The sequence below is a fragment of the Chelonia mydas genome, chromosome 23 (genome assembly GCF_015237465.2).
Source record: "Chelonia mydas isolate rCheMyd1 chromosome 23, rCheMyd1.pri.v2, whole genome shotgun sequence".
Lineage (NCBI taxonomy): Eukaryota > Metazoa > Chordata > Testudines > Cheloniidae > Chelonia > Chelonia mydas.
In genome coordinates, this window is record NC_051263.2 from 7,995,144 (window position 1) to 8,006,418 (window position 11,275).

An 11,275-nucleotide genomic window follows, 5' to 3' on the forward strand; every position below is an offset into this window, starting at 1 on the left:
TTAGTCAGCATCCCGACAGTAAGCATTCGAGCAGCGCTCAGCCCTTCCCAAACTTCTTCTCATTCGCTAGGGGCATTACGGTAGGGCCTCGAAGTCCCCTTGCGTTAGGTGCTGCACACATAGAACGAGAGACAGACGCTGTCCCAAAGAGCTAAACAGACAAAAGGGTGGGAGGGGAGTAACTTACCCATGATCCCCCAGCAGCAGAGCCAGGCCTGGAACCCCGGAGTCCTGAGTCCTAGGTGCCGGTCAACTAGACCAGGCTGCAATGTCTCCAGCCTCCTTCTCAGAGATGCTGAGCCCCCACCGCTGCCGGTGATGGGGATGGGACATCATCATGCACCCACCTGCTGCAGGCTGCATGCTCAGGTGGGATCTCGCCTTGGGATAAGTGAGACTCACGCAGCACTAGTGCAATCCCTTCCCTTTGGCAGTGGCAGCACGGGGGCAAAGCGGGCTTTGGGAAGCCCGGGAATGGCTATGGGAGAGCAGCACGTACCACACCAGAGCCCTGAGATCCAGGTGAGTGGCCCCACACTGCCCCTGAGCAGACAGGTAAAGTCAGTACGGAAAAGGGTATTTATGAAGCTGGGGGACTGGGACAACAGCCCAGACAACAACACAATGATACCCCCTTACAGCCAGGCAGGGGAAATATCCACCCCACACACTGCGGCTTTCTGCCCAGAGTACTGGACAGTCGCGAGGACCTGCTGACCTAGAAACCTGAAATATTTACTTGTGTTGTGACCCCGGCTGGAACCTGGGGAATCCCAGCCGAAAGCAGGATCTTATTACAGACAGGCCAGGAAGCGGCGGAGAGGAATCCTAGCGGCATGGCGATTGGCCCGCAGACAGTGAGCCAGAATTCAGCTGGTGTTTGTCTAGATGCTCTTGGAATAACTTGCCAGCTGTCCCTGAAAGTGGGGCGGGGGGGTGTAAACATCTGCCAGCTACCTTGCTCCAGCTGGCCACAGGAGGGTAGGCAGCTCCTGAGGAGGAGAAACTCAAAGGATGAGTGAGATGTTAATTGGTCTAACTGAAGCACCTGTAACTCTCTCCCCCCACCACCTCCCACCCAACCAAACAGCTGGAGCCTTCAAGATGGTGCCAGCTAGGACTTTGGAATTCCTTACTCAGGAGAATGCTTGGACTCTCCCTGTGCCCCTAGGGATCTAGTCAGCCCCCTGCCTGGCCACAGCACCCTCCAGCTTGAGGGCTCAGAGCTCTTCGTAGACATGTCACCTCATAACTCCGCAGGGAGGCAGGTTGTTGTTAGTGGCATCATCTCCAGCTACAGAAAGTGAAGCGCAGAGAGGAAGTGACTTGCACATCACTCCATGTGTTTGGGGAAGAGCTGGAACAGAACCTAGGATACTCGTCTCTTTCCCTTGCTTTAACCACGGGGCTATGCAGCCCTCCAGAGAGGAGACCAGAATCCAAGTCCTGAGTCCTCCATCTCAGACCCCCTAACCCAGGGGTTCTCAACTTTTTTCTTTCTGAGCACCCCCCCCCCCCCCGCAACATGCTATAAAGACTCCACGGCCCAGCTGTGCCACAATAACTGGTTTTCTGCATATAAAAGCCAGGGCCGGCATTAGGGGGTACAAGCAGGGCAACTGCCTGGGGCCTCATGCCATAGGGCCCCTGTGAAGCTACATTGTTCAGGCTTCGGCTTCAGCCCTGGGTGGTGGCACTCAGGCTTGAGCCCCATGCGGTGGGGCTTTGGCTTTCTTTCTGCCCTGGGCCCCAGCAAGTCTAACAGTGGCCCTGCTTGACAGACCTCCTGAAAACTGCTCCTGGCCCCCCTGGTTGAGAAGCACTGCTCTCTATTTTTTCCTATATATATATGGGGGGAGGGGAGTAGATGTGGCTTGAAACAGTCAGAGCATATTGCAATATCTGTCCAAATTCTCCACCAGTTGTATTCTGTGCAATTCCACCAACGTCCAGGAGGGTGTGAAGAGCTGGGCAGATTTGACCAAGACATTCTTAAAGGGAAAGGGCTGCAGCTGCCCCTGTGTAAGTCAATCCCAGAAGCACAAAATATTCCCCCAAACTAAGGATTTAAAAAATATTGGCCAACTTCCCGAAGGAGGGAGGGTCAAGGGCTGAACGGCCCATGCCAGCAGCTGGGATGGGATGACAGGGGATGGATCACTCAAAATTGCCCTGTTCTGTTCATTCCCTCTGACGCACCTGGCCCTGGCCGCTGTCAGAGGCAGAATACTGCTGGCCCAGCTGGACCATTGCTCTGACCAGGAGGCACGCTTCTGGGAGTGCGGTGTCCTTGTGTATCTTCTCTCCCCAGGCACTAGAGGTGGAATGTGAATCTCCGGGGGGGGCTCGGTTCGATCTGGGAGGGTTTTAAAAATCAGGGGAGGGAGATGCTAAATTCAAGCACGGAGGGGGTGCAGGGAAGGGCATTTAAAGGGCTTTGAGCTCAGGTGATGGAGGCTGCAGGCTGGCTGCAGGCATGGGGCTGGCTGCCACTAGATCTCAGGGAGGCCAGGCGTTTGCGGGGGTAACACAGGCTGGCCTGGCTAAAACCTCCTGACTGGCACTAGAGTGGGCAAAAGCCCAACCTAGCTCCAGCCCGAGCAGGAGCCAGCTGGGGGGCTGGGAGGGGGGCTTCCCCCAGGGCAGCTGATTCCATCGTTGTTCTCTAGGGGGATCTTGCCCCCCACCCCGGGTGCTCCCTGAAGGGGCTGCCCCCCCCCGACCCCCTACTGCGACGCGGGGCTGCTGGTTGAGGCCATTTGTAGAACGATAGTAAAAGTTTCTATTAATACCCAGTCCCGCTCGCCAGCAGCGGCAGCCCCAGCCCGGGCGCTGAGAAAGGGATTCCCTCTGACGTCCTCTGCTAGGATACCAAACAAACACAGCAAAGACAAGCCCATATATGGCTAAGTGCGTCACAGGAACTCCCGCTGAACGGGAGTAGGGATCCCCTCCCCTTTGGACCCCTAAAATCGCCCCTTTCCCCGGGGGGCAGCGGGGCGCCCGGCTCAGGGGGACCCCAGGCAGGCCAGGGTAAGCGACAGGCTGAGTTTGGGGCCCCACGGTGGCCCCTGTGCCTGGTTTTGGGGGCGTGGAGACGTCAGGAGGGGGCCGGCCCTTCTGGTATAAATACGGAGAGGCTTGGAGCGTGGTTCATTCATAAGTTGCGAGAGGAGCCGGAGCCGGAGCTTCAGCTTCTCTGCCTAGTGGGGAGACGTTGCCACCTGCACGGGACAGGGCTCCAGGGGACCCCAGCGACCCGCCCCACACCCCCCGCTTTGTGGGGCTTGGGCCTGCGAAGACGCCGCATCGCCTCTGGATTGTGCTACTTTAGAGGGGCTGCTGGATTATTTCGGGGGGTCGGTGTTGAAGTTACCCCACTAGCTGCGAAGGGGCTTTGGACCCCCCGCTTCTTCCCCGCGGATGTGGCTTTGAGGGGAGCAGACGCGTGGAGCAGGAGGCTCGGAAGCCGGGAGTCTCCCCGCCCCACCAGCGCAGCTTCCAAGGCCGGAGCCCGGCAGGGAGCTGAAGGGGGGCTGCTGAGCCGCGGCCCGCGGAGCTCGTGTCCCCGATGCTGCTTTGCCGGTGAAGGAGGAAGAGGGGGAACCGCCGGGCCCCGCTGCCCTGCCGGCGCGGAGCGGCTCGCACCCCGCGCCTGCCGGACTCTGCCGCTCGCAAACGGGACTTGGCAGCCACTTTGCTTCCAGTCTTATCGGCTCCCCCTGACCCGGGGTCGCAGCCTCCCCTGCACCAGCCTTGGCTTCCAGGCGCCCCCAGCGTGGCCACAGGCTTCCCCCTGTGCCCAGGGAGATGTATCAGGGCTTCCCCGGAGACTACGACTCCACCTCCCGGTGCAGCTCGTCCCCTTCGGCCGAGTCCCAGTACCTGTCCTCGGTGGATTCCTTCGGGAGCCCCACGGGCGCCGCCGCCGCGCAGGTAAGGGAGCAGGGGTGCCTAGGGGGAGCCTCTTGGGCAGATGGGGTGGGGTGTTGTGGGATGACTGCCACGGTGCCCGGTGACCTAGTACACAGCGATTGCGGGTGGGAGGGGTACCCGGGAGGTCCGGGTGAGCGACAATGCTGGTAAGGGGGGGGGCGATGGGGCCCAGGGACGTAGGGAACATGGTGCCCAGGGATTCAGGGGGCGATGGTACTTGAGGGGCGATGACCATGGTACCTGGGTGGCCCAGGAATGCAGGGGGCGATGGTACGGGGGGGGGCGGGGGTTGGCAATGGGGTCCAGGGGTGCAGAGGGCGCTGTACGGGGCGGGTGAAGAAGCCACGGTACCAGTCCTGGGGGGAGGGGCAGGTATGCAGGGGGCGATGGGGCCTAGTTATGCTAGGGGCGATGATACTTCGGGGGTGGGGTGGAGGAGCCATGGTAGCCGGGGGACCCAGAGATGTGTGGGGCATGGGACCCAGGGATGCACGGGGAGATGGGGCCCAGTGATTGGGGGGGGGGGGGTGTAGAAGCCATGGTAGCCGGGGGACCCAGGGATGTGGGGGGCATGGTACTCGGGGGGCGTGGAGGGAGCGATGGTACCGCGGGGCGATGATACTGGGGGGAGTGGAGAAGCCATGGGACCCGGGGTGCCCAGGGATGCGGGGTACCTGTCCCGGGGAAGCCCTGTCCCCTCTCCAGTCCGCATTCCGAACTCCCCCGCGTTGCGCGCCTGGCCTGGGGGGGGGAGGTGGAACGTGGGGAGAGGGGGGCGGGGTTGTGCGTAACGTGTGACGCGCTGGAACCCTCCGCGCTGACGTGAGGCACGCACGGCGCTTTCCTCCGCCCCCTCTGGCGCGCGGGTTATTTTGGAACGCGGGGGCCGCCCCCGTTGCTAAGGGGCGGGTGGGGGGAGCCGAGCGCGCTGATTGGCCTGGCAGGCCACACCCCCTCGTGGGGCGGAGGGAAGGGGGAAAGCGTGCGGAGAATGGAAGCGGAGCAGGAGCTGCCCCCCCGTACAGCCCATAATAGTCCCCACAGCCGAACGGGGGGGGGCGGCGCCCAGGTGCCCCAGGGGAGAGGCTGCCCCCCCCACGTGTGTGTTGGGGGGGCAGGTGCTGCCTGGTGGTAGATCTGGGGGAGCTGCAGGCTTCACCCCTTTTTTGTTGCGGGGGGGGGGTGTCAGTGATGCCCCCAAGCTGTGGTGACCAGAATGCCTGGCAAGCAATGGAGTGCCCCCCCATGACCCCCCTCCTCGGAGCTCCCCCCTAAAGGACGGGGGTTGTGGGCACAAGGGGCTCCCTGGCCAGGCCCCTCTGCCCCTGCTCTGGTGTCAGTGACCCCACCGGGCATGGGGCAGAGCCGTCAGCTGGGGCAGCCCCTTTCCTGAAGGACGGGGGAGAGCTCACCACCCTGGTCAGCGCACCCCGGGCACCAGGAAGGCCGCAGTGGGGCTGGGGCAGGGGGGCAGCTGGTAAGGTCGTGTGCCCTGTCAGAAGGGAGCTGGCTGGAAAACTCGCAGCCTGGGGGCGCGGGTCATGTCTTGAAGTGTTCCCCGTCCCACTCACAGAGTCAATGGGCTCGCCTTGCCCACTGCGTGGATCGCTGGGTTATTGCGAGGGCTCAGGTTGGCGGGGGCAGGAGTCCCACCGGCAGATCCCCAAAGATATGCCCAGCAGAGATGGGAGTGTTATTTTTAGGCTTGTGCTGACCCTGGCGCCCTGAGGCCTGAAAAAGACCAAAGCCCAGGACTGCAGATAAAGGTCTGTTCCGCTCCAAAAAAGCGCAGCCCCTGCAGCTTCCTAGAACCTATGTGTGAGATTCGCACAAAGCCCCTCTTCCGAGACAAGGGAGGGGAGCTAACGAGCCAAATTATAGTCGGCTCTGCCGGTGCCTGACCTGCCTTCTCTGCAGAGCCATTTATAGCTGGGCCCTTTGGTCTGGGGTGCCCTAGGGTCTACAATAAACTAATTCAGGGGCCAGGGCTACTTGTGTAGGACAGGGGTCCTCTCCTAGTGGTTGGGGGCTGGTGAGTGGGGTGCAGAGCCATTTGCTTCTAGCTTGGTAGCTGAGTACCTGATCCAAGGTGCCAGCATGAAATGGGTTTGGTGGCTCTCATCCCAGTTCCTTCTGCCCAGGTGCCCACATCAAACTGCCCCACAACTGTTGCTAACTGTTCTCTCTCACACACCCCCGTGCGCCCCCTCCATGTCACAGTGATTGAATTCGGCACACCCCTGGGGCGGGGCAGGGGAATGTCTGTACAGTGCAGCGTTTAGGCAATACCTGCAAGTCTCAAGGGCTGGCAATTCAACTTTCACCAGCAGCCACCATGAGGGCAGAGGAACCAGCTGCCCGGCTTTGGTCTCCGTGTCAGGCCTGACCGTGTGTCATGGCAAGCGCTGGCTGGCAGACGGGCCTGTATGTGGGCTAGGGTGCACCTTCCCCCCCCCCCGGCATCATCTGTTGCTTTCCCTGCTGGGTCATGGCCAGGGGGGCCTGTGGATTAGTGGGGGGGACTCTGGGAGGCTGGCAATAGTGGGCACTGGTTGCCACAGGCTGGGATTGGGGGAGCTGTGTTCCTGCCATGCTTTTGCCCAGCTCCTGACCGCATTCTGTGTCCTTGTGTTTCAGGAGTGCAGTGGCCTCGGGGAGATGCCCGGATCCTTCGTGCCCACAGTCACCGCCATAACAACTAGCCAGGACCTGCAGTGGTTGGTGCAGCCCACTCTGATCTCTTCCATGGCCCAGTCACAGCCTCAGGGCCAACAGATGTCTCTCCAGCAGCAGCAGCCACCGCCGCCTGCAGTGGACCCCTATGACCTGCCCGGGACCAGCTATTCCACCCCAGGGATGGGCGCCTACAGCGCTGGCCCCTCAACAGCCGAAGCAGCCGCCCCATCGTCCCGCTCGGCTCGGGCTCGGCCCCGGAGGACACGGGAGGAAACGGTGAGCTGGGCGGACTTGGGGGACATTCTTCTTCTGTCGCACTTCCTCTGGGGCATCAGCAATGAGGTTACTAACTCCATCACTTACCCCCCTCACCATGCCCCCTGCCTGTTGGGTGCCTCCTGTAGGTGGGGAACCTGGCATCAGAGCCCAGTCAGTGGGAACCGCACCCAGCCACGTAGGGCACCTGCGCCACCAGCTCGGCTCCTCGGCTTGCATGGCAGGGCTGAGCGGGCAAGGGGGAGGGGCATGAGGAAAGGGGGTGGGCCTGCCAGTCCCAATGCAAGATGCCTGGGAGCTGCACTGGGCAGCGTGGTGTGGCTGGGAGTCTGGCTCAGCTGTGCCCCCAAGGTGGGGAGGAGCCATAGGACTCCTTCCTCAGCTGGCATAACCCAGTGATTCCTCCTGCCCTGACGCAGGCTGCAGGGCCTTGGCAAATGGGGAATGGATACAGAGTCTACAGTCCCCAGTCCGCTGGGAACAAGAGCTGGTCTCAGCCGGTGGCTGCCTAGTAGCTGAGCGCTTGGTGCGGTTCCTAGCCAGATGGGTATCCCCATAGAGGGAGGGGGATCAGGATAGAGGCCACAGACGGCACTGGCGCGTAGGCAGAACTCCCCATAACACATGGGGCTGAGGGAGGCCCTGAATACTGAGGGGTGGGGCTGTGCTGCATGAGGGGGAGGGCCCTGGGCCGGAACCCCTGGCTGACCAGCCCCCTTGGTTCTTGCAGCTGACGCCGGAGGAAGAGGAGAAGCGACGCGTCCGCAGGGAGAGGAACAAGCTGGCAGCGGCCAAGTGCCGGAACCGGCGCCGGGAGCTGACAGACCGACTCCAGGCGGTGAGTGCCCACAGGGCCCCTTCCCCTGGCTCCCTGAACCCGAGGCCGTGGCTCTGATGCCGCACACAGCACAGGTGCCTGGTGGAGCTCGCCGTGAGCTTGCTCCCTGTTCTGGTGCCATAGCTGTCTGGGTGCGAGAGTGGCAGCTTGGGCTGAGCACCTGGGCAGGGTGTTTCTGGGGAAAGTGGGCCTCTCCCAGGGCCCTTTGCTGTGGGGGGGAGACAGTCGGGTGGGGGTGGGGCACAGTCTAGGCCTGCCACCTCCAAGGTGCAAAAAGCAGGACATCCAGGATGACCCTGAGCCTGGCCCTGTGCACTGGGCACCATTCTAGGTTCCCCAGGGCACCTGCCCCCCAAAAGGGATGGTGCTGGGGAAAGCCGGGTGCATGGCAGCCGTAGCTCCGTCTCCCCGATAAAAGCAGGACAGTGCCTTGGAGTGGCAGGCGTGGCACTGCCAGTGCTGGGCGCATCCTGCTGCTGCTTGTGCACCTGGTGAATCTCTCATTTGCCAGCCCCAGGGAGGGGAGCGGTGTCGGGGGCAATAGTGTGGTGGGGAGGGAGGTGGGGTTCCTGAGACTGGAACTGACGCTTCGCTGGGTCTACAGTAGCAATGCGCTCTGCAGCCCGGGGGTTGGTTGTGAGGGGGTGGCTTGGGGCATCGGGGTGCTAGGGGCCATAGCAAATGGGAGCTGACCCCCCAGGGAGAAGGCTGTGTGTGTAGAGCAGACTCCCAGGCTGGCATAGCTTGGGGCCCGTTGTCCTGTTCTTCCTGGCCCTGCTGACCCTGGCTCCCCCTCCCCTCTAGGAGACAGACCAGCTGGAGGAAGAGAAGGCAGGGCTGGAGTCCGAGATCGCGGAGCTGCAGAAGGAAAAAGAGCGCCTGGAATTTGTCCTCGTAGCTCACAAACCGGGCTGCAAAATCCCTTACGAGGACATGCCTGAGCTGGGCGGCCAGCCCGGCCCGTCGGCGGAGGTGAGCTCTTTGGGGATGCCTGTTAAGGACGACCCGTTCGGGCCAGCTGCCTACCCATCTGTGCCCCTCCACTACCAGCAGAGCCTGGGCGTGCCAGCGCCGGGCGCGCCGGGCCCAGCGGAGGTAGCGTTTTCTAGTTCTTACTTTACACATGGTGAGCCGCTGAGCGACCCGTACCCTGTTAACCCTTCATATACATCTTCGTTTGTGTTCACCTACCCAGAGGGATCTACCTGCGGAGCCACACACCAGCGGAACAGCAGCAGCGACCAGTCCTCGGACTCCTTGAATTCTCCCTCGCTACTCGCTTTGTGAAACATTAACCAAACAAAGCCAATCAAACCCCCACACGCCAACGGGGTGTGTGTGGGACACGCTGCAAACTGACAGCCCCCAAGCCTGCAGCCGCACTGCCCATGCGTGCCATTAGTTAACTGAGGGGACGGCGCGGGGGACCCCTCCCCACCCCCTCCCTTGCTGACACTTTGGGGGACTTTGTTTTAATCTGGCTGGAGGAGCAGGAAGCTTTGGCACCGCCGGGATGGATTGTGGAGCTGGGCCCGGCTCATGGGGGGGGGGGGGGGGGGGGGGGCTGAGCCTTGTCTGTCTGTGTGCTAGTTTGGCAGGGCTGGGGGCAGCAGATTGTGCGGCATTCCCCCCCCACCTACTGTGAGCAGCTGACCCAGGGACAGAGCTTGTGGGGAGCGGGCTGGGCTGGGGGTTTGTTCCCCCGCCATCCCCCATTGGGCCACACTGGCCTGTTGCCCTGCATTGACTCACTTCCGAAATACCCACCCACTCTGTGTCTTGTGGCTCCTTGCTGCCTGGGCAGGCCCTGCCCTGCCAATCCCCCTGCAGGAGGGTGGCTCGGGCGGGGCTGGGGGCAGCTGTGGAGCACTGAGGCAGGGACCCATGTCCCCAGCTGCCTCCACTCTTGCTCTGAGGAGTTCCCTGCAGGACTGAGCCAGAGCCCCATGGCCTAGGCTGGACAGGAGCTCAGCCTGGATGCCCTGGGTGCTGCCTTCTGGCTGTCTGAGCCTCTCTGCCCTTGCTTGGCTTTCCCAAGCATGGCAGCAATGCCAGGAGGTGACCTTGTGCCCATCCGTCCCCCTGAGATACTGTGAACGGCCCCACCCCCTGTACAGCCCCTGCTTTCGCTGCTGTTGTGCGCACATGGTGTGCATGTCCCATCCCCCCCCCGCCACCAGCTGCAGCCCCTCCGGCCCTACACTGGCCCATCAGGGGCTGAGCCCTCCCTTCCGGTGGCTTTTACCCCCATTGTTACACCCTCTGTGGGGCTCTTTGCTGCCATCATGACACCCCCCCATGGGAACCCCATATTCCATTGACCCCCCCAAGCCTCCAACAGCATCGGCCTGATGATGCCATGGGAAAGAGGCCAGGTGCCCCTGCACCCCACTGCAGGCCCTGTGGGGCTGAGACCTTACACAGGCTGTAGAGCTCATCCCTGCTGGCAGCTTTAAGCCCTGGGTGGCAACTCCAGGAGGTGGGGTCCCTCCTGCTCCTCAGGGTCTGTGCCCGGCCTGCCCCAGCCTCTTCTGCTGGGGGAAAGGCTGGCATTTCTGCCTCTTCCCCCCCCCCCCAGGGCTGAACCGGGAATCTCCCTGGGCCCGCCGTCCCCTGTAGCTAGTGCCCATGCGTACGTAGACCTGCCGCCGCTTTGGGCCGTGCCGTCCGCCCCGTCGTCGCCAGCGCGTCGAGCGGGAGAGCCGCGTTGCTTCTATCGCCGGGGCCTGCCCCGTGCCAGCCGCCGTGTGCGATGTTCCGTGCCCTCGTGACCAAGCTTTGACCGTGTTTAACTTTGTTCTGAGCGCTGGAGTGGGGTTTCTGCGGCGTTTAGCATCTCGGACAGCGCTGGGGGATGGAGAGAGTTTCGGGTTTTTTTAATTATTAGTTTCCTGTGCTGTATTTTGTGACTTGTGTTTATTGGGCGGCTGGGGGGGTCCTGCGGCAATGCCCAGCGCCCCTCCCAGCCCGCGCTGACTCGTCTGCAAAGTGGCCAATAAAAACAGCTTTGAACATGCACCGCTTTTATTCACGCGGGTCTGTTTGTCCAGCAAGGCCCGATGCAGGTCGTGTCACCCCAGTGTCTGCTTGGCTTGCTCCTCCCCTCTGTGCCTTTCACCCGCGGGGCAGGGGACACTGCCCTGAGAGCCCCAGCCATGGTTTCCGGGGTGACAGATGGTAGCGGTTCCCCTATGGGAGGGGGGGAGAGAGCACCTGCCCCTTCTCTCGGGGGTCAAAGGCTTCCTCTGAGCTTTGAGCCTCCCCCTTGCTGCTAACACCCCCCCCCCCCCCCCGTGCCTATGCTGGCAGGGGGCACGAGGTGGTACTGGGGACAGCTCCCTGCCCATACAGGGAGAGTATCCCAAAGCCTGGGTTCAGCTAAGGAGGGACCCCCCCCACCAGCAGTGGTGTAGCCTGGGAAGTTGAGCCCCTCAGCAGGGCCTGGGGTTGCACCCCTGTGCCCTTTTCTGCCTGTGGTATGTAAGGGGACTGTTGCCCCCTTACTAACGTTCAGTGCGGGTGTTTTGGTTGGTTAGCTCCCAGTAATCA

At 62.3% G+C, this 11,275-nt stretch overlaps 1 protein-coding gene across 3 annotated transcripts; it reads left to right on the top strand.

Annotated features, from left to right (window-relative positions):
- The first annotated feature begins 3,152 nt into the window (after positions 1-3,152).
- Positions 3,153-10,744, top strand: FOSB (FosB proto-oncogene, AP-1 transcription factor subunit). Of its 3 annotated transcripts, none has more exons than XM_037884604.2 (5): positions 3,154-3,936; positions 6,574-6,888; positions 7,619-7,726; positions 8,531-8,821; positions 8,922-10,744. In XM_037884604.2, exons 1-5 carry the CDS (start codon positions 3,811-3,813, stop codon positions 8,985-8,987), a joined length of 906 nt encoding a protein of 301 aa, XP_037740532.1. In that variant the 5' UTR covers positions 3,154-3,810; the 3' UTR covers positions 8,988-10,744. The 3 variants fall into 3 exon arrangements, with proteins under 3 accessions (XP_037740531.1, XP_037740532.1, XP_043390656.1); XM_043534721.1 differs by having other exon boundaries at positions 8,531-8,698; XM_037884603.2 differs by having other exon boundaries at positions 3,153-3,936; positions 8,531-10,744.
- The last annotated feature ends 531 nt before the right edge of the window (positions 10,745-11,275 follow it).

Bases quoted from the DNA above. Each gene is read 5' to 3' on its own strand.
- FOSB (XM_037884603.2), top strand. From the start codon at position 3,811: ATGTATCAGGGCTTCCCCGGAGACTACGACTCCACCTCCCGGTGCAGC. The intron at 3,937-6,573 runs GTAAGGGAGCAG...CTTGTGTTTCAG, and splicing joins CGGGCGCCGCCGCCGCGCAG to GAGTGCAGTGGCCTCGGGGA. The intron at 6,889-7,618 runs GTGAGCTGGGCG...TGGTTCTTGCAG, and splicing joins GGAGGACACGGGAGGAAACG to CTGACGCCGGAGGAAGAGGA.